Genomic DNA, 26,496 nt, shown 5'->3' on the forward strand with positions numbered 1-26,496 from the left:
CGTATGCTCGTATTTACCGTATTGATGAGTCATGCAGTCGGGGTCCCTTTTCGGTCGAGATCGCCTCTTATTTGCACTTTCTTTGACTTTGGTCACTCTTCAACCAATTCTCTGCGAGGTGCCCACTCTGTGAGGTCACCAACAATGACGCCAATCGGCAAAGTTGGATCGGAAGCTTATTCCAGAGATCGTCTACATGGGCTTAGTGTGGGACCTGAGCTAACCAATGGATGCAAGTGGATTTTCATCCCCAGGTGATCGGTCCATTGCCACTGCTAACATAAGAACGACATGCCACAATAGCAGGACTGCCATCGAAACTTGGTGAAACCTGCTTTCAACTCAGAGCCTTCTACACATAACCTGCCCTCTGGTATTCAAGGTTCTGAAATGCCATCATTCGTGTACAATACTCCTTGGGCGCTCCAGACTATAGGCGTTTGATTGCTCTGATGTGATGTACGCCATGGCGATGTTGCTAGCTATAAAGGCTCCTTTTGCCCTACGACACTCGGGGCAAGCTATCCACAGACAAAATGGCCGACGACATCCCATCATTCCAGCCTTATGTCCTAACCCCTCTTGACCACCTGGTCCCACCATTATATGCGCTCTTCTACTTGTCCTTTCAACCTAAACATCCCCCCGAGGCTATTACCGCTCTTGAAACCGGTATTTCACACTTGGTAGCCCAATGGCCTTTCTTGGCCGGTAATGTTGCTCGGGTCCAGAAAGGGTATAAGAGAAATATCCTAGAGCTCCAGTCACCGACTGCAGCAGACCTCCTTCGATACCCAATCTTGCAGGTCAAGCATCACCAGCATTCGATGTCGCATGAAATGTCGCTGCCTGTCATCAATGATAAACTACTACATGTGCCAACAAAGGTTCCTATTTCCTACCCCATCCCTGCCGTGCGGTTCCAAGCCAATGTCATGCAAGACGGGGTTGTTCTGTGTCTCGGCTGGCATCACCAGGTGATGGATGCGGTGGGTGTCACCATACTCTTGGGGTCCCTATCTCAATTTTGTCGTGGGTTGGATCGAGAGACTGCCATTCCCAGGCGGTTCCCGACGGATCCCAAGCATGAGGAACGCTCGAGGAGGCAAATAGAAGAAGCCAGCACCCCCAAAAGATCTGACTGGGAAGGGGCATATCATGGAATCAGCTGTGAAGAAGTCTGGAATGGCTATTCCGAGCCACTTATCTGTCGCCGGTATGCTATGCATACGGATAAGGTCAACTATCTCAAGAACACGTGCAACAAGCTTATCCAGGACCTGGTCAGAAGTCCTCCAAACCCACGGGAAAAGCTATCCGATGGTATTACTGAATACTTAGATGGAAATGACAATATGTCAAGTGATGATGTGGCTACTGCTCTGACGTGGCTCTGCGCATCCCGTGCACGTCGCCGAGCGGCAGCCAAGCATTCTTCCGACTTGCCGCCCATGTCCTCTTTGTCGAGGCTTGTGGAGGTTCGCTCCACTCTTCAGCCTCCTCTTCCAAAGAGCTACCTGGGGAATTGTGTCGTGGCTGCCAGAGCTCAGTGCGACTGGGAAGAGATTCCCGCTTCGCAGAAATCCTCTGAAGTTTCCAAGAAAAGAGGCCATGTTGACGGAGAAATAGCCTATGCGCTCCTGAAATTGGCTTTCAGATCTCGGGCTAAATGCAGGTCTATTGATGACGAGTACATCTGTGGTATAATAGACTGTATGAAGGAATGTGATGATTACACGTCATTCTCGATTGCCCCTGCTAGCGTTGAGATGTCTAGCCTCCGAAAACTGGATATATTCACATGGGACTGGGGCTCAAATATTGGTCCGATGGTAGATTTTGATACTATCGACAGCCGAACAGATGGAATGTCTCTGATCCTACCCGCAAGCTCTGCAAAGCCATGGCAAAGTCCTTGGGAGATCCGCATTACCTTGCCGCTAGCGGCCATGAAAGAGTTCGAGAAAGATGAGCTGCTTGGCTGGGTCACAAGGGCCGGGAAGCCCAGCGTTCAGGCTATGATGTAACTGATGGTTAGTCTGTATTACGTACCCTAAGTTTAATTATAGCTGGAAACCGGTGGTTCCCTCCATTAGCTGGATCTAATCTGGTTTCTACAGAGCTGTGGCGGTCCCTATTCTGGTTTGAACACCTTCTCCATCCCGGTCAAAAACCAAATCAGCTAGATCGATCAATGGATGAATGGATAAGGGCATTTTCCATCACAGACTTCTGCCGACCAATTCAGAAAGTCTCTATCGAGCAGACTCCCCGTGTGGAATGTCTCCGAAATTAGGGACTCATTATTCCTCTTAAGGGATTGTAGACTGACTCAACGCATGATTCGGGAATGCCAGCCATTCCGCCCAGTCGGGCCCCAAGTACTCGCGGATAGACTCAATCAAGTACCGCCCACCATCGCCCAAGAACCAATGATGGCGGTGGGCATGCAGGACCACACCGTAATGCGCCAGCACCGCCAGCGCGTCCGGGCTCCGGAGCGCGAGGAGATCAACATACTCAGGGGACAAAGTTGCGGGCCAGGAGAAAATACCGGGAGGGCAGCTGCCCATCGGCTCGAGGGAGGATGCCGAGTTCATGGCCAACTGCAATGCCTCGATGGCGTGTTGGTAGGTGGCGGCAATAGAGGGACTTAGATTGCTGGATTGGGTGAGCGCCAATAGTCGGCTACATTCGGGGCCCAGGGGGGCATTATCGGCCTGTAATCGCGATTCGGCGTCGCCCAAGGTCGGGGCGAGGGCAGTGGACTCGGCCAAGACACGCCAGTTGGAGCCGATGACGGCGCGCACGCCACGGTGTATGTGGAGATAGTGGATGAAGCGGTCGAGAAAGACGTTGAAATCATCATCCCGGAAGACGAGGGTGTCGCACAACGTGTGCATACCCAGGATGGAGGAAAAGAGAAAGCGGGGCATACAGGCTGTGGGGGTGCTAGTGGGGGTGGGATTCGTGGCATGAAAGAATCTCAAGGCATGGTTCTGCAGCTGCGCGGCATGATGGCGATACAAGGCCTGCTGGGCGGGGCGGATGATGCTGATATGAGTGGCCGCGAGGGCGAGGAGTTCATTGAGGAGGTAGGGAGCCTCGGAGCAGCACTTCATGATTTCGGTCGAGAATAAGCTCGCCAGATGGCTGTTATCTCTGCTGAGGGAGCCCAGGGTCTCGGTGACCAAGTGGCACAGCAGCTCCGCATGAAGCATGTTGACGGGGGGTTCTTCATGGGAGCCCTGCTCTTCTTCTTCTTCTTCCTCTTCTTCCTCCCCCGCCACCGCTGCCACCGCTGGCTCCGACAGAGGAGTGCCGGTGGTGGACGAAGGCGTCTGCCTGCTGGACGCCGCGCTCAGGACAATTCGGGCATGTCGCTCGGAGAATTCGCAGATTCGTTCGGAGGTGGTACACTGCGCACATACGGGGCGCCGTTCGTCGCACTGTCGGCCTCGTTATTTCTAGATTCTCTCTCCCGGGCCTTAGGGGCATGGAGCACTACCTTAATATGTCGGCGCTTGCACTCTAGGCAGCCGTTCCGGGATTTTTTGTGCTGTCTGCGCGGCATCACGCCGAGAAGGAAAAGGAGACCTGTCCACTATCGACCTTCCTGGTCCGAAGAATCGCGGAGGTGATAAGGGAGATCTGGAAGGTGGATGGAACTGATCCTTGGATCCATCCCGGGAAAATGGGTTCTTCCGGCCTGGATTCAACCTTAAATGCCACGCCCTATATCGATCTATATCGATCTGTCTAGATCCGACTACGACTATATTTACGACCCACGCAACCGTTATGCTCGGTCTAAACGATTACATTATACATTAGCCCGCTCGTGGCGATTCAACATCTCCAACCCCATATCGGGTCTGGCCAGCTTCCCCGGGTACCAGACCAGCCAAGCCACCATGGCCAGTGCCATCAGCAGCGCGTCGAACGTGTACAGCGTCCACTCGTGGGTGAGCGGGTACCCGGTATCCCCGAGCACATACTCGACCACCCGGAACAAGGAGCGGACCATGATCAACAGACTCACGCTATACAACAGATGCAGGTGCCCTCGCCAATTGATGCGTCCATCCACGGCCCCAGGGGTCGGACGCCGCTGCAGGCGAATCTGAAACATCATGGCGGTGACCACGAAGAAGCCGAACATGATGATCTGGATCATCAGGCCCACCACCACCATATCCTTGCCGAGTGTCGCATTATTGCCGGAGACCATCAATCCCGCCGCCCGACCCTGGACCAGGAAGGAGACGACATCGCCCATAACAAAGGTCTTCGTGAGCCACCGGATAGAAATTAGGGAGAGATGCTCGCCGCCGGTGTTGCGGATGATCCGTCCCAAAGTCATGTACACGGATGCCGCGAACAGCACCGGGCCGAGCAGGATGAAGACGTTTTGAATCGATTAGGGCATTATTTTGCCCGTGTTAAAATGAGCCCACGCGCGGGCAGCATAACCTATAATCTCGACTAAGGGGGTGCTTTGGTTAGCACGACAACTGAAATGGGGTCGGCCGAGCCTGTTCATGGAGGACACCACATACAGATCCCACCGATGGCGAAGGGAAGAGAGAAGCGGGCTCGCCATTGCGATAGCTTGATGAAATGAAATACCGTGGCGACGATGAAGACGATGGTAAAGATCACGGCGGCCGCCAGCGAAGGCAGATATTGCCAGAGGTAGACACCCCCTTTGTAGGGTTCGAGCTTCGCCATGCAGACGTCTGTCCTGGGTCACGAATTGACTTGAAAGCAGGATCGGGAGAGTAGGAAAAGATCCGGCGAGCTTGAGCCATTATAAATAATACCCAACGACACAATTTCCTCCTTGTTTCAGGATATACAATGTTGATAAAACTCAATACTATGTAAACGCGTATAGACAGTCTCAACGCTTGGGGGAACAGAGATGTGGCCCGTGCATCCGCGGACAAAATGCCGTCTAGTATCAGGCTAAATAATTAGCGCCAGTGGGGCGACGGGAAAGATCCTCAGAAGACAGAAACGCTAGCCCTCTATCCACTATCTATACGATTACGGCCGTGTATCGATGCCTGAAAATGCCTGCAAGAACCGTTTTCGAGGTTCCGGCCGGAGATGAGGGGGCCCTGCATATAGTATGTATAATGCATACTCCGTATACATTATAAATACATATCAAGAAGGTGGGCAGTGCCTTGGGCTCTCTCCTCTTCTCCCCACACCTCCATCATCCAACATGCGCATCATCACTGCGGGTTGTTCCCTCGTTTTGCTTGCCCTTGGGCCTACAGCCATTGCGGCGTGTTCAGGAAACGCCAAAATCCCCCCATTGGAGCCCATTGATGTCGTCGAACTACCCTTACTACCGGTGGTAGCTACAGACGAGCCGGGCGCCTGCACACGGACAGTAAACCCTCATGGCACCGGTTGTATGGGTCGCAACTCGGAGCTGAACGGCGGCAGCTTCACCCCGGACAGCAACTATGTCCTGGCCAGCGTCAATTTCACCGGCGCCCCAAACGCCCCGGATCCAGCCAGTATCTATACCGGCGTGCAGCTGATCATGGTCAGCACTAACGGGTCTGTCTTCTCGACTGGCGATCCCTGGAAGTGTCTCACCTGTGGTGTCCCTGACACCCATAAAGTCGGGACTACCACCCTGGATGTGTATCCTCAGACTTTCACGGACGGGCGCCGCGCGCTGGTTGGGAATAATATTGTGGAATGTCGAAGTGGGCTGTTGTCTAGTGATCAATGTACCTCCAACAACACCTATATATATCCTATCCGATTGAGCAACACCGCTGATGACTCCGGAGAGGGAGGCACGATTCGTGAACTGCGTTTGCATCCCGATAGTGTGCATCTTGGTTTCAATTCCTATGGTGTAAGCTCGGCTGGACAGCTGTCTGAATATGCGTACTTTGGACGTCTCCGGTTCAATCCGGCCCCCGCCACGGGGTCCCCGCTCAGTGCGCGATATGATCTGGTCAATGTGACGATTCTCACGCCGGCTAATGGAAAGACGCTGTATCAGACCAAAGGTGACCAACTCCTTCTCGACCGGGAGGCTATTACCATGGGAGAGTTCCGGGGCTTCACGGGCCGTGGGGAGGAGATTCTCTATCTGGGTGCCCCTTGGGAATCCTGCAACGTTGATCTGTTTGCTGCCCATCTGACAACGGGCCGTGTCCGGCGTGTCACCACCCATCCGGAATACGTTGATCCGGTGGGGGTTTCGGCGGATGGTCGCTGGCAGGTTATTCTTGACACGCGGGGCAGTGGCCGGATGATGTTTCTCTCTGCCATGCGTGGGGTGCCCCCGGTGGTGGACTTGCTGACCGTAACCACCGTGTCGTCCGTTCGCAACAACGGGGATCGGCGGTTCTTCCAGCCCTGGCTGCTGGACGCGCAGGGTGACAACGACCTCTATCACTACTACGGCCAGCAGATCAACGCGGCGGGTGATGGCAGCCCGGGCAGTATCAATGATCCCAACTGGAACGCCGGCGCGGATCCCCGATGGTCGCCTGATGGCACCCGCATCATGTACTGGCAGAAGATGGTCAGGGCCCCAGCCTGCGGTGGCGTCAACCCGTTGCCCTGCCCCCATTCCACCGAGCCGGGGGGCCGGACCTCGCGCATGATGCTGGCCCGGTTGTCTCATCGCCAGCCCTACCAGCTGCCTCCCGTTGCACCTGTCCCGGACGAGGTGCCCTGGGGCGTACCCTATGTCTCGGGGGGCGTCGCGCCCACCATGGCCGTGCCCCCTGAGGGCAATTTCACCTTGTACGGCCAGATCTCCGGGTCTGCCCAGGTGGTCATCCGCAAGGACCCGGTAACATCCGCCATCAACTTCGTGGCGGTGCGCTACTCGAACTTCTCCGATGATGGCATGCATTTCATTCACGGATCCGAGTCCGTCCAGTCAACGCCCCAGTCGACCACCATGGCTCGACTGAACTGGTACTCCAATCTCACGGCCACCGGCCTGACGTTTAGTACCAAGACCACCGGACCCGGTGGGTTCCAGGTCGAAGACGACGCCATGTTGAATATCTTCCGCGCCAACGGGACACTGACTACCACGGTCGATGGGGTGGTCTATGAGCAGCCCCTCAATTATTCTTGAGCTCAATGTCTGGTATGAAGGATGACTATCAGATAGCAGAGGTTTCGTTCTTTGGTGTTACGTATTGTGTTCGTCTATGAGGGGAATAACAGTGAAGAGTCTCCGTTGGGACCGTGGTGGAATAATCAAATATAACAGTTGAATAATGTCCAGGCCATCGCCTGGTAACGAGCCCTCTTTTATTAGAATTGTAATGCTATAACTAAGAAGAGGTTTGGACGGTAAATGTCCCGTTCAGCTTCAGGTCACGAGAGCTTGCGCCTACGTAGACCTTGTAGTTGCCTGCAGCGACAAGCCATTGCTGGGCTGTCACGTCCCAGTAGGAGATATCACGGCGGCGCAGCTTGAAGGTAACCTTGGTCTTGTCCCCGGCGGCGATTTCAACGCGTTCAAAACCACGGAGCTGGCGGACGGGCTGCTTTGCAGAACTGGGGAATCCGAGGTAAAGCTGGGGAACTTCAGCGCCGTCCAGAGAACCGGTGTTAGCGATTTCCACGGAGACGCTGGCCACGTTGTCCCAGAGATCGCTGTGGCCGCCGATAGTCTGCTCCCCAGTGGGGTATTTGGAGAGGTTGGAAGGCTTCTCGATGGTGAGGTCGGAGTAGGAGAAGGTGGTGTAGGAGAGACCGTGTCCGAAGGGGTATCTCGGGGTAACGTTGTAGGCGTCGAAGTAACGGTAGTCGAGGTAGACACCTGTGTGGGCTGAGTTAGCTTTTGCAAGATGTAGGGGGTGTAGGCATCACAGTATGTCACGCTGCGTGACCTGCTTGGTTTCGTACCTTCGGTGAAGTTGCACTGTGTAGTATAGCAGAGATTGACGTTATAGTCACTCTCATTCTTAGCGATGGTGTAGGTGAGGCGGCCAGACGGGTTCACATCTCCGTAGAGAACATCGATGATGGAGTTACCAGACTCCTGACCCAAGAGGGATCCGTAGAGGACAGCGGTGACATTGTCGTGTTCAATCCATTGGTCCATCAAACGCGGGCCGACGGCGTTAATCACAACGATAGTATTGTTGCAGTTATCAGCGACGGTGTTAACCATGGTATCCTGGTCGTCATTATACAATTCGGTGCGATCGGCACCCTCGCCGGAAAGAGCATTCAGGAAGACGAGACAGGCATCCGCGTTGGTGGCATAGTTGGTATAGGAGGCTGCCACGGCGGTGCTATCAGTTCCCTCCATAATCAAACTGGAGCCACTAGAAGAGCTATAGGTATCATTGAGGATCCACCGCATCATGGTACCACCTTCACTGGCCTTGTTGGTCAGTGAAACATATGGTGCCACCAGGTAGGGATAGGAGGCCTGGCCAGACCCGGTGCCGGAGGCCAAGTGGCCCTGGTACGTCGGTCCCGACCCCTGGACGTTCATAGCCATGTTAGGCCCTCCCATCACAGGGCCAGCGTGGGCTCCAAAAACACTCATCACGCGGGGCTTCTTCAGGGGGAGAGCATTATTGTTCTTCAACAGGGCCATCGACTTGGCTCCGTTCTTGCGAATCAGTTTCGAGTGGTTGCCTCTCACGTCCACGTACGCATCTTCATCTTGATGGTCCGGCTGGAGACCATTGTCCAAATTGACATAGTAATAGCCCATCATATTGCGAATGGCCATATCGTCCAAGCGGGCCTCGCTCAGGGAGCCATTGGACAGCAGGGTTTCTATGGTGGAAGTGCTCCAGATACTACTGGAACCGTAGTCCTCCCCGCCGACAGCGGACTCCAAAGCACCACTCTGGCCATTCATGTCGGGCCAGACTAAGCCTGGGAAGCCGAGCTCCGTCTTCAGATGCTTCATCAACAAGTCAGAGTTTTGGCAGCTTAGAGTGCCGTTGACCTTGGTCATCGCACACATCACGGCGCCCAGGCCATTATGGACTGCATCGTAGAAAGGCCAGAGGTAGGTTTCGTGTAGGGTCTTGTCATCGGCATTGGAAGAGTATGGTGCAGAGTCCGAGCTCGAACTGGAGCCGGCAGCACGACGGCTCATTGATCCGGTAGGCCGGGAACCTATCGACGAAGAGTTCGAAGATCCAGGCCCCCTTCCCCCTGAAGGCATACCACCGCCTCCTGGAAACCCACCTGGACCCCCACCACCACCACCCATGCCGCCACCCATACCGCCGGTTCGATTAGTTTCTTGTTCGTACAGAAGAAAGTGCTATGAGGTGATGCGGTACGATGTCAGTAAATGATCAGGCATCTAGGGGTTACGGCGTTCTCGATTCACCTTGGCACCTGGAATGACGCCAGCATCAACATATCCCTTTGTGGTCAGACCCGTAGCCAATCCGTTAAGATAAGGATCAGGACCGAAACCCTCAACGTTACGACCTCCCCATGGCGTGCGTCCTAGGGGTTGGGACGTAGGACCAGCGACAACCTGGACACCCTTGTTGTAAAATTCAGAGCCGACCGCTTTAGCCTGGTCATAAATGGCATCGCGGTCCCAGGTCATAGCAATAGCTGAAGACAAGCTAAACGCAGAGACATAGAAGTAGTCCTGAAGACCCATGTCTCCATCAAGGAAGGTGAGTGCAGTAAAGCTGCCATTGGTGGAGTCGATGCTGCTGCCCGTGATCAAAGCCAGCTTCTGATCAGTGGTCAGGCCCGCGACGAAAGAAGAGGCCTTTTGGTAGGCGGATTCCCAGTTTCCCAGTGCCACTGGACAACGTCAACGAACTGACTCACCGCATGTGCCACATCTGATATGACAGCGATATTATACAGAAAAGAGTTTGCCACTTACCGCCGTCCGATTTCAACAGCCCCAGGCTGGAGGAGTTTGAAGAAGCACCGGTGAGACCCACGAGGGCCGCAGCCACGATAAACGAGAGAACTTTCATATTACAGAAAAGTCATTAAAGATTGAAAGAACAAAATGAAATTGAGAGAGCGACACAGACAGTAGAGAGTGACGAATAGAAAGGAATGAGACCAGGCTATGGTTATTTTCGTCTAGATACCTAATTCATGGCGGGCATCGCGTTCTATTTATCCTCTGTGACTTGGACGCAACATCTGCTCGCTGTGTCAATAGCTGCGCCAATCCATAGTGAGCAAGTTCCCGGCACGATCCGTATCATCCTCATTTAGCTGGTTCCTGATTCTGCTGGATCCACAATTTGTACGGATAGCCACCATTGAGGCGAGTGCTCGTTGGACAGGGTGCCTGGCGTCTGCATGGGGTCCATAGTTTGCAACAACCGATTGTCAACCTGATGGCATGCCAAGTCGGAAAATCCGAAGTATTCGGTATTCGTAGCTCATGAAACCGCCGGTATTCCGTTGGACGTGATAGCTTCGGCCCCTTCGGTGAGAAATGAGAATCGATGCCGACCTAACCTCGGGGTGACGCGTCGCCTTAGCGTCTGCGACGGCGACGTAGATACCTGGAAAACGTCCATGGTAGATCGGTTTCAGTTTATTGCACTAGGATTATCACTACGTCCAGGTACATAGCGCTTGCAAATGCCAACAGTTGGATATCGGAGTGCTGAGCACTTCGTTAACAGGCCATGGTGGGTATCAGCATCAGCATCCGTACCTGACTTCTTATCAAAGCGCTCAATGCTAGAGTGATTCTGGTGGAGAAGGGCAGTTTGCTCCGACATTAAGAGCCCTTGGGGGGAGGGGCTAGCTCAGCCACAAAGAACCCTGGTTTGAGGGGACTCCTTTTCAAGCTTTGGCTCATCTAAAACAATGATGCTTGGCCCAGTAGGGCTAAACAGAGGGGACCTCACTAAGCCCTGCTCGACATAGCTTCGGGCTGAATCCCGCGAGGAACTGATAAGGTCAAACCAGTCCTGACTTATGCTCTTTGAGAGAATCCAAGGGGTTGGTTGGTTGGCTGGTTGGTTGCCAGGTCTGCCTATGTGGAGTGGGGGTGAAGGAGCTTTGGTGCCAATGTTTCGAATTCCGGTGTCAATCTAGTCAGTAAGTGCTTTTAGACACAGCAGAAATGTGAGTGGGTGAGAGGTTTCCTGATCTCCAAGACTCGATTCTTTGATGCTTCCATTTTCCCAGGGGAAATACCAAGCGCCTGCTAGGCCACGGTAGTATACATCTTCTCATGCTTCGTAAGCTTCTCTTTCAAGATTTGGGCCAGAGAATTGAAGGGTGCTGGACCTGAAAGGTGGAGAAGGGGAGAGGAGACTCAAGGGGACTCTTCAAGATAGTTAGTTAGTGGAGATGCCGCTTACAAAGCAATAGTACGTTACGATACGCGTCATGTAAATTGTCAGATACCGATTTGAGGACTGCTTCGGTTGGCTTACCAGCTCAGCTACGGCCTTGCACGTATCGTACTCGTATCATCGGTACATCATTTTGGATACAGACAGGCCACGACCCTGGATCTCCTGTAGTACTATTGTTACTGCTATGTAGTGAAACGGGGTCCAATCAGGGGTCTGTGCCTTGGCCTTACAACCAGGATGCAAACCCGGCGGAGCCCCGGCAGGATGAAACGCCTTTCAAAACTCGAAAACTACTCAACTGGCTATCGAGAGTGCTTGGTGCCCTATTCTTTGCTGATCTTGTCTTGCTACGCTTTGTGGAATGCGTCAAGAACTACAACTCGAACTGATATAAATCACTGGCTTCAATCAATCTCATGGGCATCTAGGTAGTACCGACTATCCTCGTTAGTGATGGAAGCAATGCCCAACACCACTGTCGTAGTGGTTCTCAACTGTCGGTCGGGTGGGAATTTTCCAGAAGCCAGTGTGTGAGCCTCTTTCGACAGAAACGCATGTTTGGGATTGTCTGCATCACAAATCTATCTATATTCCCGAGACGTCAAATGCCGGGTCTATACCCCACCAGGGCCAGCTCTCCACATCGTAGTGCGTGTCGCACTGTCGACCCTCGACAGTCGACACGGTAGGTAGGTGACGTGGAAGCTCTATCCCAGGCATAGCTTGCTCCTTACGTTACCTAAGTATTTGAATATGATGGTTCTATCGACAACATTCAATCATACCTAGAAGGGAAAGCACGTGGGCAGGTCCTTGTTCTGTACTAACCTCCGTTTCTAATATTGCAAGTAAGGCCTTGCTAGTATAGGACTTTATGACATCTGCAGTTTTTGGATGACCGGGTCATATTAGTTGCACGGATAACGAAGAATTAGCAAGTCCATAGAACCTCTATCTGAAAAGAGAATGATGGTGTTGAGATGGCCTCAATTTCCGCCAAGTGGGCGCGCACTGAATCTATATATTTGAGTTATTCTACTAACGAATGACTACTACTAGACATAAAATGATGGAAATGTGAAGATTTTACTGTTACTAGTAGTACTAGACGTGGCTGACCAGATGAGGCAATAGTACCATCGCAGAGTACTAAGGTTCTTAGTACTCTTATATAGTTGCTCGCAGGTGTCCCTATCCAAGGAGTCGTCCCCTCTACATGGAAATGCATGACCCTTGAAAGTTACTTTTGACGACAGAGAGTGATGCCTCAAGCTCAGCCTATTCCAGTATCTCTTGGAGCCAGCATAAATGCCAACAGGGCATAAGATCTCTAAGGGAGCCTGTTCTTCCAGGCTCACGGGCAGCCAATCCATCACGTGACATTGGATCCAGCAGCTGGAAGAGGCCAGCGGTCAATCAGACAATCCGCGGTCACTCAAACAAGGGCACTGTGTCCTTGAACTTCTGTTGATGGATTTTCAATGTCGAATAGATTGGCTCGAGGCCGACTAGCGGTTCAAACTTCCCAGGCCATGTTTCCCTCCGAATGCCTTGACGCCGTTGGGTCCACAATCCGAGCCAGGTCTGTTTGTCCCTGTTGATCAGGAATGAGGAACAGATCTGCCAATGCTCGAATGGCTTTCTAGACAGGAGGGCAAAGACGAGCCTGCAGAAAAAGAGTCTCTGTCGTCGACGCCAGCCGGGACGCCCTCGAAATGCACATCGGATCCAGCCGCTATTGTCGGGGATTTGCTGGATGGGTTGAGCACCCCCCCCTCCCTCTCGCGCACCCCGACCTCTCTGCTGCCACCCCCCCCCCCCCCCCGCTTCTCGTTCAAAACTTAGACTCGGCTTCGCCTGACCTCCTTCCTCACCCCCATCGTTCAGTTTCAATTTTACAGAATACTAGTAAGCCGATCCGGTCAACGAGCAGCAGATTTCGCACATCACGCGTCTGCGCTGGATTTGCCTGACAGCTTCGAAGTTGGGACCAAGGCGTTCCATTTCGAGCTGCAGGCCGAGAATCTCGACTCCTGCGTCCTGTTCTCTCGATCCACGCGGCTGGAGTCTACCAAAGGTGTTCTACTCAAGTGACCTATCTCAACCTCATCCTTCGATTTGGCCTGATCGCGGCGCCGACGTCATGAACGACACCGCCACCACCCCTTCTCCCACTCCGGGTCCCGCCTCGAAAGCATCCCCCAGTCTGAAATCACCATCCACATCGGCGGCCGGAACTAAGCGCAAACGGGCATCGGCAGCTAAATACTATGCCGTGAAGGCGGGCTATCAGCCAGGTGTTTACTATGACTGGAACGATTGTCTAACCCAGGTGACGGGGTACAAGGGAGCCGTCTGTAGGTTCTCCGAAATCAATTCGTCTCCGGTCTTCTGAACTGACCCAATCTTTCAGTTCAGGCTTTCCCCTCTTATGAAGAGGCGAATGCTTTCCTTACGGGGACCAGCGTTCCCGCTGCGCGTGGCGGCACTCCTTTGGATTCAGAACCCACGAGATTTTACGGTGTCCAACGCGGTCGAATACCCGGCGTTTATACAGACTGGGCCAAGGCTCAGGAGCAGATCAAAGGATTTCCGAAGCCGCGATATAAGAAATTCTCGACGCGGGAGGAAGCAGAGGAATTTGCCAAGGAGGGCCGGGGATCTGGCGCTACGTTCGGAACGACACCTGAATTATCGAAACTGCCCGGCGCACCAGGACTGATGAGCGGTGTCCCTGCGGATGCAGAGGGGACCCCCTTTGAGGCGGGCGAGGGCCCTCTGCCGACCGGAGCGGAGGATGGGTTCGACCCCAACGTACTCTTGGATCCCAAAACCGGAAAGGTGGTCTATAAATCACAGGACCAGAAGACAGCCACCAAGATGAAGTCGGCCGGGCCACCGGGAATGCTGCGCATATACACGGATGGTAGCGCTTTGCAAAATGGCCGGGCACTTGCCTCCGCGGGCGTTGGGGTCTACTTTGGGCCTGGCGACTCAAGGTTTGTCGTCTCCTATCTTTTTGCAGGACGATTTGCAGGACCCTGCAGTTGGAGCTTTTCTTTACTGACGCAAGTTCTCCCAGCAGGAATGTTTCCGAGCCACTGAAAGGGAGTCGTCAGACCAACCAGCGCGCCGAGTTGACGGCAATCCTCCGGGCGCTTGATATTGCTCCCCGACATCGGGACGTAACCATCTTCACGGACAGTCAATATGCGATCAACTGCGTGACGGTGTGGTTTATCAAGTGGCGGCGCAACAAGTGGCTGACTGTTGGGAACAAGCCGGTGGACAACAAGGACTTGGTCGAGTCGGTAGTCTCGAAGATTGAAGAACGCAATGAGTTGAAGGTGAAGACCTTGTTCGAATGGGTCAAGGGACATAGCTCCCACCCGGGCAACGAGGCAGCCGATCGTCTGGCGGTGAGTGGCGCGCAACGAGGGGTTTCGGAGAAGGCTGCGGCGTTGGAGGCCGTCAAAGACCTTCCTGATGAGGCATTCGAGGACGACGACGAGGACGAGGATGACTTCTGAGCAACCCGGGCGAAGAACCGCTCAGGATATTCTTCGGGATATGGATCGATGATGGCCATGATGCTGGTAGACTGACTGACTCTGTTTTCCAATTGGTTGTCTGTTGTTGTTGGTTGGCCTGGCGGGATGTGACGTGTTTCCCGGGGGTGGGAACGATAGATAATTCAGCCCCCGTAGAAATGGCAGTCTGGAATGATTGATGCTATCCACTTAGATATATAGAACCGGAGTAGGAGTAGACATACTAGAATATAAATAAGTATGCCTACCGAGCTGACCCAGGCACTGTAGGCTCCTTCCCGAAGCGGGATGGGCCAACCCCGGAACTTTTATTTTCTTGGATCGGAGTGGAAACTCTCTCTTCTTCTTCTTCTCGCAACCTCCCCGTTGCATTTGCATTTGCACTCGCATTCGCATTCGCATTCGCATTCCCCACTCCTGCGCATCCCTTCGTTGCTGGAGGCCACTGGTCGCGCCTGTGTCTCGTATCGCCTTTTCCCCCGTGGCTTGTCGGGCTCGAAGTCGGGCTCTTCCTGCTTTTCTCTTTTTTTTCAGATCCAGCTGCCGGGAGAACCTGAGTTCTTCCGATGACAGGAAAGCTTACACTCAGAGATCTCTATAAGATTATGGTTGAATAACACGTGCTTGTGACTCAAAATACTTGAGCGTTTAAGTTCCGGAGGTCATTCTTCTCCCCATTTATAAACGATTCAGCCCCGCTTCAGCTGATAGAAGCTGGGGGTTCCAAAAAAGACACAGCCATAGACGTTGTGCACCTTGTGGAGCACAGGAGCAAGATGCCGACCCTGTCGTTAATCAATTTCAACATCGTCTGTGCGACGTTGGGGGGTTTCATCTCCGTCTTCGGATTGGTGTCCTACCTCTTCAAGGAGAGATTTTATCTATCGGAAGCATGTCCGTCCAACTTTCCTAATAACGCTGCCTGCTCCCTCCGGCTCAGACAGTGAATGACTGACGTTGTGCAGTGATTTCCTTGCTGGCGGGGGTTATCTTCTCTCCCCATGCAGCCAATTTCATAAGACCCCAAGAGTATGCGCTTGGCTCGGAGCAAAACCTAGAAGAGATCACCTTGTATTTCACTCGTCTAGTGCTCGGGGTTCAGCTGGTCCTCGCTGGGGTGCAGCTCCCCAAACGGTACCTGCAGATAGAATGGAAGAGCTTGTTGCTCCTCCTGGGCCCCGGCATGGCTGCCATGTGGATGTGTAGCAGCCTGATCATTTGGGCCATGGTACCAAACTTTCCGTTTCTTCATGCTCTCATAGTGGCCGCTTGCATCACCCCTACCGACCCGGTGCTTTCCAATTCAATTGTAAAAGGGAAATTCGCGGACAAGAATGTTCCCCGTCCTTTGCAGCGCATAATTATCGCCGAGTCAGGCGCCAATGACGGCCTCGGATATCCCTTCCTCTTCTTTGGCCTGTATCTCCTCAAGTACATCGGTATGGGCGGCGAGGGGTACAGTGGAGGTGCTGGGAAGGCCATGGGCCTCTGGTTCTACGAAACGTGGGTCTATACAGTGATCGTGAGTGTCGTCTACGGGATCACTGTCGGGTGGCTATCCCGCGAGCTGCTTCACTGGGCAGAGGAGAAGCATTACGTTGACCGAGAAAGTTTCCTTGTTTTTGCAATCGCTCTTGCTGTATGTTCAACCTTGGACCTAATCATTACTCCCCACTAATGTTGGAAAATAGCTCTTTATCGTGGGTACGTGTGGAATGATAGGGACAGACGATCTCCTAGCCTGCTTCGTTGCCGGCAATGTGTTCACGCAGGAGTAAGATATTCGCACCCCGTGACTTTTGGGTCAGATGCTGATGCAGCCAGTGACTGGTTTCGTCTGGAGACCATGGACGATTCCTTGCAACCCACTATCGATATGTTGCTGAACTTGGCGGTGTTCATGTGGTTTGGCGCTGTCTGTCCATGGCCATCGTTTCTTAACAACAACGTGATCCCCATCTACCGCTTGATCTTCTTGGGAATCCTGATCCTAGTAGTTCGACGGATGCCCATCATCTTTGCAATGCACAAGTGCATTCGTCAAATCGAGCATTTCTATCAAGCAGCGTTCGTTGGATTCTTTGGACCCATTGGGGTCGGAGCAGTCTTCTATTTGTCGGTCAGCCGGGAATTTCTGCATCAGATAACCGTCGATGGCAAGGTTCGCGAAGACGCCCAAAAAGTGTCCGAGGCCGTTGACGTCATCGTTTGGTTCTTGGTCATTTGCAGCATAGTACGTCAGCCCGTCAGCGTGATTAATCCTGGCGCTTTCTAATCCCCATACAGGTCGTTCATGGACTCTCGATTCCCCTGGCCAAAGCTGGATACCATCTTCCACGAACCATCTCGCATGCACTCAGCACCAGCACCATGGTGGAACGTGACGCGGTTCCCATAGCAAATATCCAGCATACGCACAGTACAGCGACGCGAAGCACAATGCCGACTACCAATCGCAATCGGAAACGGGGCAATAATGCACGGGACACCCCCGATCCCACTGTTCTCCAAATTGGTCGGTCTGTTATCCGGACCACATCCTCGCAGGAGCAGATTGGGACGGGACATGCAGGGGAGCCCGCACGGCCTGTTAACCTCGTTATCCGGGAGAATGATGAAGAAAGCAGTACGGATAGCAGCAGCCTGACACCGCCAGTTCAGACTCATGCGTAGACCAGGATTGGATAAGAACCATTGGCACCATGTGCTGGGATTGAACGATGTCTATCGCGGAATTTTCATCTAGTCAAGTGATGATGGCGAAGTGGGAGGGTGATCCAGAGATGGAGTAGAGGAAGCTATATGTTATGGAAGGAAGATTCTACCTACTGATCAGTGATGTTCCAAGGTCCACCATATCCTGCTTGTTATTTAATAGATATGGTGAATGAACTCTTTGACATGGTAGACTAAACAATAACCATCTTGTCTCTAGATGAGCCCTCAAAATGCAGAAGATCTTAGTATGTAGATAACTTGTCAACCTGGATAAATACCATGGACAGATTTACCGTGTAGCCCTCCCTCTCCAACACCATGATTGATCATTCACCTACAGACAGTTGAATCCTGAGCGACCAAATAAACATAAAGTTTTAATATTTTCCTAAACACGCTTTTCGAGCCATGACGAAAGAAAAATAGAATAAAGGATATACCCTCCCTAAACCATGCCCTTTTTTTGACGACCCCCTTGTCTTGCATACCGCCACATCTCGTCATTAGTATGAAAGAGGGAGATAGTGTGAGAGAGAAAAAGGTAAGATTTCAGAAAAGAAGGTTGGGGGTGGTGTGTGTATGTGTTGGTGTGTGTGCATAGAGAAGCAAAAGAAACACGAGGGATGAAAAGAAAGAAGAGAAAGAAAAGGAAAAGTAACCAGCGGTCCGTGGACTGCTGCACCACGGCTTGCCCAAAATCCATGCCCGGGGAGCGAGCAATGCTATCAACTAACTGAATGCAACTCAAACTCCCACCTCCCAACTCACTCGAACAAACACGCATGCACGCCAGCCGCCGACCAATACCACAGCCCTCTTTTTCTGGATAGACATGTCTATGGGGGAAAAGGAAAATCATGCAGTCGTTATAAACCCGCCCACGCCACATCAAAAACACCCATCTGCGTCAGCGAGGCAAACCAAAGGGCTATGCGAGGAAACTAGGGGTATATATCAGAGCGACATCTCACCAGATACTGCACCGCGAACACACAAGATCATAAGCGAGATGGATGGATAAGCTACAGGGAAAATGTCATCAAGAACACGGAAGGGAACGGGGGAAAGAACTGGAATCGAGAAGGAAAATACACAATGCTTTGAGGGATGCCCGCCATCAGCGAAAACTAATCAGCAAGCAAATGCAACGGGTTGACTGCGGCTGCGAAGGATGTCCAGATAGCCAGAGAAAAAGCGCCCAACATCTCCCTGCAGATCCGTTGTATCCTCGCAGCAGCAATCCTTGACAGAGGGTGAGAACACAGACTCCTGATTGATCGTCAGAATCGACGCCATGTTGCATGCGCAGTCGAAAGACGAACCTTGAGTGAGCTGACTCGGTTGATACGTGTTTAATGAGGTGTCAAAACCACATTCGGCCGACCATGGGACAGTGTCGGCATGTGGAGACATCTACCTTGTGGGGGACAGGGCAGATACATTTGAAGAAACGATTCGCGCGTGCTGGTTTTCTTTGTTTTCTCCGTGGTTCACCAAACGACTCTGGAGACCCAACCTCCCCAGAACACGCCCGATCAGGCGATGCGCTGGTAAAACAACAAGTAGGCCACCTTGTTATCCCGGGATCCGTACCGTCCCAGGGGGGTCCGGACTCCGGAGGGTGTGCCAGAAGGGGCCGAGGCTGCGCCTGAGGTGGATTTCTTGCTTGAGTGGCCGCTGGTGCCGTTCACTTGGCTCCAGCCTCGCTCGTTATCCGACTGCTCATAGTCGTCCTGGTCAATACGGTCATAGATGTTGGCGTTGGGACCGTCGCGCTTGTGTTGCTCGAGCGCGGCCGCGAGAACCTTGGGGTCTTCTTCACCCCCAGCCTGTGCGACGTCCTCACTCCGAACCCGGCGGATCACGGTGTCATCGAGACGGATCCACTCACGTCCATCTTGACGACGAACATCTACGGTGTAGTGACCGCCGCTGGCGTTCTTGCCATGATGGTAGATGACACCGACGAGTCGATACTTGGGCAGACCACCCTGTGCCATCATAATATTGCGCTTGTTAGGCGGAAAGACCTCGCGGGGGATCTCCAGATCGAGCGGGTATCCGACCTTCTTCCAGATCTTCTGAGTGCCCCTGGTCACACTATCGTACTGGAACCGTTTCAGGTGAAGGATAAGAACAGGCGGCATATTTTCAATGAAAATCTGTTTGGTAGCTGTGACGTTAGGACCACGGGAGGAGTTGAAGTCTCCCTGGATGCTTTCTGGTTTGGTAAGACCCTTGAGAGCGTCGATGATGTTGTTAATCTCAGGTGATCCAATGTCAAGCTGCAGTGGCTGGTAAGGCTCCAACGTCACGGAGGTCTTGTTGCCAGGCACCCTGAACTCCGACCGGATCTTTCCACCGAAGATCTTCGTGATTGGCGATTCCAAAGCAATGTGTCCAGATGAGCGCGTGACGGCCGCTTTCTGCTTGTGACCGACCTCCAGCCATCCATCGCCAGACTCTTCGTTGGTGGAATCCGCCTCGGGGGCCGAGGAAGCTACAGGGGCGTCCTTTGCGGCGCGACTGCACTCTTCGTGCATCTCCTCGAGGAGGAAGCCTAGAAACTCTTGAGCATCTTGCTGATGACCTCTCTTTATTAAAACAGCATTTACACATTAGCCCCGGCGTTTTTCTCTCAATTAGGATTGAGGAGCTTACCCGCATGTCTCGGAAGCGCGGCAATTGCCGAATCACCTCATAAACAAACTCCGGAATGAACGATTCGCCGTACTCCTCGAGTTCGTTGGGTTTCAACCTAAGCCTCAGCTGTTCCTCGGTTTCTGCGGCATCGATGATGCGGAACTCTCTCATAAACATGATCCTGCGGGCATGTCAGTCCAAGTCCCGAGTAATAGCAGAACCCGAGAAGAACCAGAACAAATGAAGCTAGATATTACTCACAGGGCATCAATCATCGGAAATTCGCTATGAAAACTGTGGGACGCTCTCCGCCCAATGTGCTCCAAGAATTGGTAGAAAGGAGCGCAAGAAACCAGAATTTGAAGCACCTGCAGCACAAAACAATTAGCGGGTGAAAATTCACGCTCAGCGCAAACAGAAACGTACAGAATTCATGTAGCACATATTGCCAGTATTCACAAGGCCTCTGGGTTCGAGGAACGCAACCTTATCGCTGTACTGCGAGACATCTTCTCCCAGACTCGTCAAGACGTCGGCAAGAGACTCACTCTTGGGCTTGATCACGCCATTTGACACGGTCGAGGGTGCATTGGGAGCATTGGCTCCTTTAGCCAGAGCCTTTGATCGGACCAAATCTGCCCACGACTTGGGTGCCGAAGGTGCAGGCGAGGCCTGCTTAGTAGTCTCCTCAGCTTTCGCCTGAGACGGCTCCTGGGGAACTTCGTTCGCATTCTCCTGAGCCGCACCGCTCACACTCGCCGATTTAGGCGTTTCGGATGAGCGACTAGGATCATCCTTGGTCGCCTGACGAGGTGTACTAGGAGCAGGAACGACGGGAACGACAGGAACTAACGGGACGGCTGGCTTGGACCCTTTTGACTGTGAACGAGGACGGACAGAGAGGTTCGGAGCAACTGAAGAAGGGGTCGTGGGTTGTGTCGAATTCGCGACTGACGGCGCCGCAGACAAGGTCGGGGTTTGGGGTTCCGACGGTGTCTGTTCATTCTCCGGGCCTTTGGTTTCAATTTGTGGCTCAGGCTTGTCATTCCGCTGGGACTCCTTTGGAGGGAGCTCGACTGGAACAGATGAAGAATGGAGAAGGCGGCTTCTCCGACGTCTGCCTGGAACTCGAGCAGGGAAAGGGTGGTCGGCAACGGATAGCCAAGGAAGCTGAAAGTTTCTCTGTTAGAAAGAAGGGGAACCGAGCGCATGACGGTGCGCATGACTCACCGGTGGGCGAAAAGGCTCCTTGGGCGCTGGAGCAACCTTTACAGGCGCCGGGCCAGGGGATGAGGACACAGCAGGACTCAGTATAGGATGCACGGGAACAGTGGCGGGGGACTGCGCCTGAGTGGTAATCGGCAAAGGCGGAATTCCGACTGGAGGAGACATGGTGTTTAGGGGAGAGGAGGTCCTCGGCTGCATAGGAAGAGACGGGGGAGGAATATGGGCGGGCGCCATTATAGGCTGGGAGGGACCATAGGCAGACACAAACATCGGTCCTCCGTAAGGGTGTTGTTGGTAAGGGCGTGGAGGGAGCTGCTGCATCGGAGGGTAAGGCGGGTACCAATGAGGGTACTGCTGCGGCGAGTATGCGGCCGGAGGAGGATGGCCGTTCATATGGGGGTGGTACCCCATGTAGGCAGGAGGGGATCGCATATTGGGAGGGCCTGCAGTGTAAGGAACATCTTGCTGTCGTCGAGGAGTAGGCATGGGTGGCTGCCCATGGGGCATTGCGGGCATATGATGGTTCATCATGTCCAGGCAGTCGGAGAGTCGCCTTGACTATTTAGCCACGCGTTGCCTCAATGGGAGCCATACGAGGTCAAGAGGAGAAAGAAACGAGACTGGGGGGCGTGCACCCGTCTAAGCAGCCATCCTAACGCCCCGGACGGGACACTGGAAGCTGGGATGAAGGATTGTAAGTCGAAGCTTGGCGTTGATTCGTCCTGGGGTGGTCTCAAAAGATCAGCGTGGTGTACGACATTGGTTGGAGGTTGCGCAAAAGATCGGGGAAGAGCTGGTTGGGTGAGATGTGGTACGAACCTGGTGTAGAACGTGGGATGGAGATATAAGGATGAATAGGAGGGCCCGATAAGTGAGGGAAAAGGCCAATAGAAATGCCAAGGGAGGTGGTGATGAAGGGGGGGGGGGGGGGTACAGGGCCGGGACAGCACAACCGGGGGAAGTGGGTGGATTGCTGGAGCTGAGATGGAGATGATGTTTTTTTGGCGGCCGGCACGTGCCTGAGGCTCCGCTGCGGCAGATCCCCGGGCCCGGGCGTTATACCAACCCCAACAACAACAATAAGAGTCCCTGCACATGGTGCGTGCTGGGTAGCTTGCATATTACGATTTCCAGTCTGACTGATGAGTAGGTAGTAAATTTAGCATGGTCCAACCATTAATCAGGCTGTTAATCTCGACACAGGTTCTGCGGACACCTGGATTTCCTCTTCTACAGTTGTACGTGCACAATTCAATAAGACGCTGGCGTGTCTATATAGTTCTCCATCAAATTCTAATAATGATAATTCGTACACATATATGGCCATCAGATCTCGTAGAACAACTTCGACTCCTTACCCATGCTCCTCCCAGAGTGTATCTGCAAGTACCTCCCAAAGATGATTATAACATAATGCTCGTAAGTATAAATGAGAAAAAGACGATCACGAACCGGAAGCGCGCACAAAGAAAATGACAGATAATGATCGCCAAAAGCCGGTCATTGAAGCAGTTAAAGCGTTTGCGCCCTGTTAAGCTCCTCTCTGGATATTGGTCGCCATGAGCGTGATTTTTTTGTTCTTTTTCTTTTTTCCGCCAGAAGCAGCAGGGGTGGGGTTGCTCGCCTCGGCAGCAGATTGAGCCATCAATTCTCTCTCTTGCTGGGCCCACAACTCCTCCTCCCAGCCTTTGAGCCAGCCATCAGCAGGGCCTTGTTGTGAGCCCGATGGAGCCGAAAGCGCCGGTACAGCAGTTGTTCCCCACACAGTACGAGATCCGGGGGGACTCGTAGAGGGTGAAGCCAGAGCGCCAAAATGGGACGCCTGTGGAAGAGATGCGGAAGAGGACCCCATATCCATGCCAGATGGCTCGCCAACAGCGCCTGCTAACGGCTGGAAATCCCGGTCGGAGAAGGGAGCATGGTCATTGCTAATACCACCGATACTGGGTCTCTTCCGGCGCGCTGCTGCCCAACGCTCTTCGTCTTCTTTCTTCTCAGCTCGAATCCGATCTTTCTCTTCCCGCGCCTCTTTCTCCTTATTACGTTTCCGTCTTCTTTCCGTTTCCGATTTGAAAGTCCCTAGAACCTCCGGGACGACTACATCCCTCCAATCACACTCGAGGAAATTCACCTCGCAACCCTGCGGAAGATGGCTGAGATATTTCACGCGTTTGCGCAGCTCCTCATCAACGATATGACCGGTGGAGATGTGTTCAACCCTTGGGAGAATGGTGGCCGGAAACGAAGAATAGTCACCAAATGCAGCTTTTAGAATGCGAATGTCTAAGGGCGAAAGATAGAACTGAGGTAGGGCTTGATAGAAGAAGAACGGGTGATCAGATGTGTGAGGGCCTCGTGTTGAGGGCATGTGGTTTCGGCTGTGTCCAGGGTCTCTTTGCTTCTTCTTAGAGTTAGAAGTCGAATTCAAGTCAATCTTGCCCAAGGCCTCAGTTGTACGATCCATGTCATTGGACGTACCCGGCGTCGAGGCTGAGCCGGGACCAACATCTGAGGCGGGGATAGATTCCGCAGACGAACTTTGACCTGACTTGGTTGCATGCTGTGATTCATACATGGCAGCAATTTCCTCTGGCGGGGACTGTAATGCGATAGGCTCCTTTGCTTGCTTGGTCTGCACGGGCTGTCGCGTAATGTCAGGCGGATTCCCCATACCCTCTATCTTAGACTTGGCGTCGCGAATCGCAGCGACCGCCTTCTGAGTCCAAGTGGTATCATCTCCGAATAGAAGTTCATCTTCACGCTCCTGCATGCGGAGCTCATCAATCTCAATGTCGTACTGAGCTTTCATGTACTCCTCGCCTCCTTTCATTATGCGCGCGTAGTCAGCTACTTCTGCAGCATGATACCACGGAACATCCTCCTCTGGCGCAATGTCCTCAGCCCCATCCCGAGGCAGCGCTAGAGTGCTGCCTGGTTCTCTTTTCACTAGCCTCAGGACTACATCACCTCCCTCAAATGGGAGATCACCCTCCTGACCACGAAACCATCGCACAGGCCGCGTCTCCGAGATGTAGATGGAATCCCAACAGATAGGACACTTTTTCCAACGCGGCTTCTTCTCCGGAACCGGATTCTCTTCGTCAGTCGAATGCATGTAGCGAATCAGACAAGAGAGACAGAATATGTGACCACAGCGAGCCATTCGTGGTGCAACGGGAGTGGACAAACAGATGGGGCAACTGGCTGACTGCGTTTGAGCTGATACCAAGACCTGCAGCACTGAATCCCAATCTAGGTGCACATCAGCATTGGCTGCCTGTGCATGGTAGTTGCGGTTGGGTGCCACGATAAAGCGATAGTTCGCATGAACATAGCGGGATTTGTCCATCGCATGGTATCCAGAGCCTGGGCCCCAAGATGTATAGCGGCGAGGATTGCGGGGTGGAGGGTTGTACTGAGGACGAGGCGGGAGAGAGAAATTCATCAGATGGGTGATGGACGTCTGTCCCTTGCGACTGGTTGTAGATCTCATGATGGCCTGAAAAGACAGATTGATCAGTTCACCTGTCCCATCAGCAACATAGAGTAACAGAAGACATGGACACCGTCCTGGAGAGGCGCTACAGCTACATTGGTTTCAATCCTGCCACACTTCCCATACCTCCTAAAGCATCCTATGTAAGCCTCTTGCGAGTAGGCCTTCCAGAGCACCTCATGCAGGCCCCGAAGCGCCACACGTAGGGTCTTACAAAGAGCCTCGGATGATATAGGCGCGGGTGGTGAAAGAGCATAGAGTAGCTAGCGCGAGCGCGGTGCAGCTGTATCCGGTTCCTAGTCCTGAACACGTACCGATTCGCTATAATCCTCATCATCTAACAACCGGGGACGCCTCTGTCGCTTGTGCTGACTCTTGAGAGCCTGATTGTTCCTAGGAGAGCCCGAGCTTCTGAACTGAGATGTTAAGCCGGCTCCAAAACTGCCAGAACCTCCCGGGCGCCGCTGAGACCGCGGAGAGCCGCTATCAAATGAAGAAGAGGTGAACGTCGCAGAGACTGGCTGGCTCGGAATATTCACCGCTTTCATAGAAGAGGTAGGAGCCTGACTAGGATTGCCCGACATTATTCTTTCTGCTTTCTCAGGTGAAGGCGTGGAAGTACCTTCCTATGGCGGGGGCAGAAAAGCAGTTACTGGGAAGATAATGCGGAGGTGACTCGAGATGCAGGTACAGCCTCCAACTGACGGAGTGGGGGGATTGGAATTGTATCGAGAAAGGCCGAACGCATACATAGAAAGGGTCATAAAATACTCAAGAACAGCGCAAGGGGAGGAGAAGCACCAGAACCCTGAAGCCTCCCCTATCGAGAAAAGAAACGAGGCAGAGCGGAGGAGAGGGATTATTGAGGGAGGGGCGAGTATGTCATGCCTTGGCGGCCTACCAGAGCCTCAGGCACGTGCCGTACGACGATTTTCGGCACCAAATGGACACCGACTGTATTTAATGTTTTCTGATTGGGAAGGCAGGGTAAGTATAGGTACTACAGCAACAGTACCCTAGTGTACTTCATGAACTACTCCGTACCACAGCTCCAACTCTGATAGATGCCTGCTCTGTTTGCTTATAGAGATAGCTTAACCCATCTATATCAACTGGTCAAGTGGTACTCCGTAGATACTCCGTACAGAAAGGCGGAAGGTAATTTATATCAGCTTGGCTCCGCCTTCCTAGTTGGGAAATCAGGGGTGTTGGCAAGTTGTAGTAGTAAGTAGTACTAACATGACCCATCATAACTACTCCCTACTATAGGCCCATCGGTTTATCTGTCTGTGCCTTTTCCCAGCCAGTGGGCACGTACCTGTCCAGTGTTGATTGATATGTAAGCCAAGAACCAGCTATCTGCAAAGACTGTTGGTTGCACGGATGAACTTCAGAGTCGATGATCCTGCCGCAGCGGGTAACGAACCCACTCCCTTTCATTAGTGCATCCCCCAACTGATGTTGTTGTTAATCTTCCTGCGACCGCCCAAACATTCTCCCTCCTTCTTCTCTCCCTCACTTTCCCCTC

General features: G+C 53.0%; 9 protein-coding genes across 9 annotated transcripts; 4 read left to right on the forward strand and 5 right to left on the reverse strand.

The window, feature by feature from the left end:
- Positions 1-284: 284 nt before the first annotated feature.
- BO94DRAFT_177194 (uncharacterized protein) lies at positions 285-2,169 on the forward strand. The gene has a single exon (XM_025605947.1). It carries the CDS (start codon positions 537-539, stop codon positions 2,025-2,027), a length of 1,491 nt encoding a protein of 496 aa, XP_025464752.1. The 5' UTR covers positions 285-536; the 3' UTR covers positions 2,028-2,169.
- Positions 2,170-2,312: 143 nt separating this feature from the next.
- Positions 2,313-3,574, reverse strand: BO94DRAFT_471931 (Zn(II)2Cys6 transcription factor domain-containing protein; the record flags this gene model as incomplete). The annotated part of the gene is made up of 3 exons (XM_025608407.1): positions 2,313-3,248; positions 3,291-3,449; positions 3,509-3,574. 3 exons carry the CDS (start codon positions 3,572-3,574, stop codon positions 2,313-2,315), a joined length of 1,161 nt encoding a protein of 386 aa, XP_025464753.1.
- A 249-nt stretch (positions 3,575-3,823) lies between these two features.
- BO94DRAFT_558759 (uncharacterized protein) lies at positions 3,824-4,731 on the reverse strand (the record flags this gene model as incomplete). The annotated part of the gene is made up of 3 exons (XM_025614024.1): positions 3,824-4,324; positions 4,510-4,514; positions 4,560-4,731. 3 exons carry the CDS (start codon positions 4,729-4,731, stop codon positions 3,824-3,826), a joined length of 678 nt encoding a protein of 225 aa, XP_025464754.1.
- A 502-nt stretch (positions 4,732-5,233) lies between these two features.
- Positions 5,234-7,129, forward strand: BO94DRAFT_558760 (saponin hydrolase precursor; the record flags this gene model as incomplete). The annotated part of the gene is made up of 2 exons (XM_025614025.1): positions 5,234-6,562; positions 6,671-7,129. The coding sequence occupies 2 exons, from the start codon at positions 5,234-5,236 to the stop codon at positions 7,127-7,129; spliced, it is 1,788 nt and encodes a 595-aa protein (XP_025464755.1).
- Positions 7,130-7,331: 202 nt separating this feature from the next.
- Positions 7,332-9,980, reverse strand: BO94DRAFT_472136 (putative beta-glucosidase D; the record flags this gene model as incomplete). The annotated part of the gene is made up of 4 exons (XM_025608415.1): positions 7,332-7,822; positions 7,909-9,295; positions 9,365-9,798; positions 9,884-9,980. The coding sequence occupies 4 exons, from the start codon at positions 9,978-9,980 to the stop codon at positions 7,332-7,334; spliced, it is 2,409 nt and encodes an 802-aa protein (XP_025464756.1).
- A 3,411-nt stretch (positions 9,981-13,391) lies between these two features.
- On the forward strand, positions 13,392-13,911 carry BO94DRAFT_177822 (RNA-DNA hybrid ribonuclease). Its single transcript, XM_025605951.1, has 2 exons — positions 13,392-13,690; positions 13,752-13,911. The coding sequence occupies exons 1-2, from the start codon at positions 13,477-13,479 to the stop codon at positions 13,766-13,768; spliced, it is 231 nt and encodes a 76-aa protein (XP_025464757.1). The 5' UTR covers positions 13,392-13,476; the 3' UTR covers positions 13,769-13,911.
- Positions 13,912-15,253: 1,342 nt separating this feature from the next.
- BO94DRAFT_497683 (putative Na/H antiporter) lies at positions 15,254-17,838 on the forward strand. The gene is made up of 5 exons (XM_025609329.1): positions 15,254-15,778; positions 15,850-16,523; positions 16,576-16,658; positions 16,709-17,117; positions 17,171-17,838. The coding sequence occupies exons 1-5, from the start codon at positions 15,661-15,663 to the stop codon at positions 17,555-17,557; spliced, it is 1,671 nt and encodes a 556-aa protein (XP_025464758.1). The 5' UTR covers positions 15,254-15,660; the 3' UTR covers positions 17,558-17,838.
- An 896-nt stretch (positions 17,839-18,734) lies between these two features.
- Positions 18,735-22,388, reverse strand: BO94DRAFT_537637 (mRNA-binding ubiquitin-specific protease UBP3). Its single transcript, XM_025612312.1, has 7 exons — positions 22,292-22,388; positions 21,476-22,204; positions 20,672-21,415; positions 20,507-20,613; positions 20,264-20,426; positions 18,925-20,196; positions 18,735-18,871 (listed from the first exon to the last, which is right to left on the reverse strand). Exons 2-6 carry the CDS (start codon positions 21,977-21,979, stop codon positions 19,138-19,140), a joined length of 2,577 nt encoding a protein of 858 aa, XP_025464759.1. The 5' UTR covers positions 21,980-22,204; positions 22,292-22,388; the 3' UTR covers positions 18,735-18,871; positions 18,925-19,137.
- A 347-nt stretch (positions 22,389-22,735) lies between these two features.
- BO94DRAFT_537638 (RING-type E3 ubiquitin transferase MAG2) lies at positions 22,736-25,805 on the reverse strand. Its single transcript, XM_025612313.1, has 2 exons — positions 25,283-25,805; positions 22,736-24,971 (listed from the first exon to the last, which is right to left on the reverse strand). Exons 1-2 carry the CDS (start codon positions 25,550-25,552, stop codon positions 23,004-23,006), a joined length of 2,238 nt encoding a protein of 745 aa, XP_025464760.1. The 5' UTR covers positions 25,553-25,805; the 3' UTR covers positions 22,736-23,003.
- Positions 25,806-26,496: the final 691 nt, after the last annotated feature.

This window comes from Aspergillus sclerotioniger (assembly GCF_003184525.1).
Source record: "Aspergillus sclerotioniger CBS 115572 chromosome Unknown BO94scaffold_24, whole genome shotgun sequence".
Lineage (NCBI taxonomy): Eukaryota > Fungi > Ascomycota > Eurotiomycetes > Eurotiales > Aspergillaceae > Aspergillus > Aspergillus sclerotioniger.

What these genes read in the sequence shown, in the direction of transcription:
- BO94DRAFT_537637 (XM_025612312.1), bottom strand. Translation starts at nt 21,979, where the DNA reads ATGCCCCATGGGCAGCCACCCATGCCTACTCCTCGACGACAGCAAGAT. An exon ending in AGGAGCCTTTTCGCCCACCG is followed by an intron (nt 21,416 to 21,475) that starts GTGAGTCATGCG and finishes AGAAACTTTCAG; the next exon opens with CTTCCTTGGCTATCCGTTGC. An exon ending in TTTCCGATGATTGATGCCCT is followed by an intron (nt 20,427 to 20,506) that starts GTGAGTAATATC and finishes ACATGCCCGCAG; the next exon opens with GATCATGTTTATGAGAGAGT.
- BO94DRAFT_497683 (XM_025609329.1), top strand. Translation starts at nt 15,661, where the DNA reads ATGCCGACCCTGTCGTTAATCAATTTCAACATCGTCTGTGCGACGTTG. An exon ending in GGCAATGTGTTCACGCAGGA is followed by an intron (nt 16,659 to 16,708) that starts GTAAGATATTCG and finishes TGATGCAGCCAG; the next exon opens with TGACTGGTTTCGTCTGGAGA. An exon ending in TCTTGGTCATTTGCAGCATA is followed by an intron (nt 17,118 to 17,170) that starts GTACGTCAGCCC and finishes ATCCCCATACAG; the next exon opens with GTCGTTCATGGACTCTCGAT.
- BO94DRAFT_537638 (XM_025612313.1), bottom strand. Translation starts at nt 25,552, where the DNA reads ATGTCGGGCAATCCTAGTCAGGCTCCTACCTCTTCTATGAAAGCGGTG. An exon ending in ATGAGGATTATAGCGAATCG is followed by an intron (nt 24,972 to 25,282) that starts GTACGTGTTCAG and finishes CTGTCTTTTCAG; the next exon opens with GCCATCATGAGATCTACAAC.
- BO94DRAFT_177194 (XM_025605947.1), top strand. Translation starts at nt 537, where the DNA reads ATGGCCGACGACATCCCATCATTCCAGCCTTATGTCCTAACCCCTCTT.
- BO94DRAFT_177822 (XM_025605951.1), top strand. Translation starts at nt 13,477, where the DNA reads ATGAACGACACCGCCACCACCCCTTCTCCCACTCCGGGTCCCGCCTCG.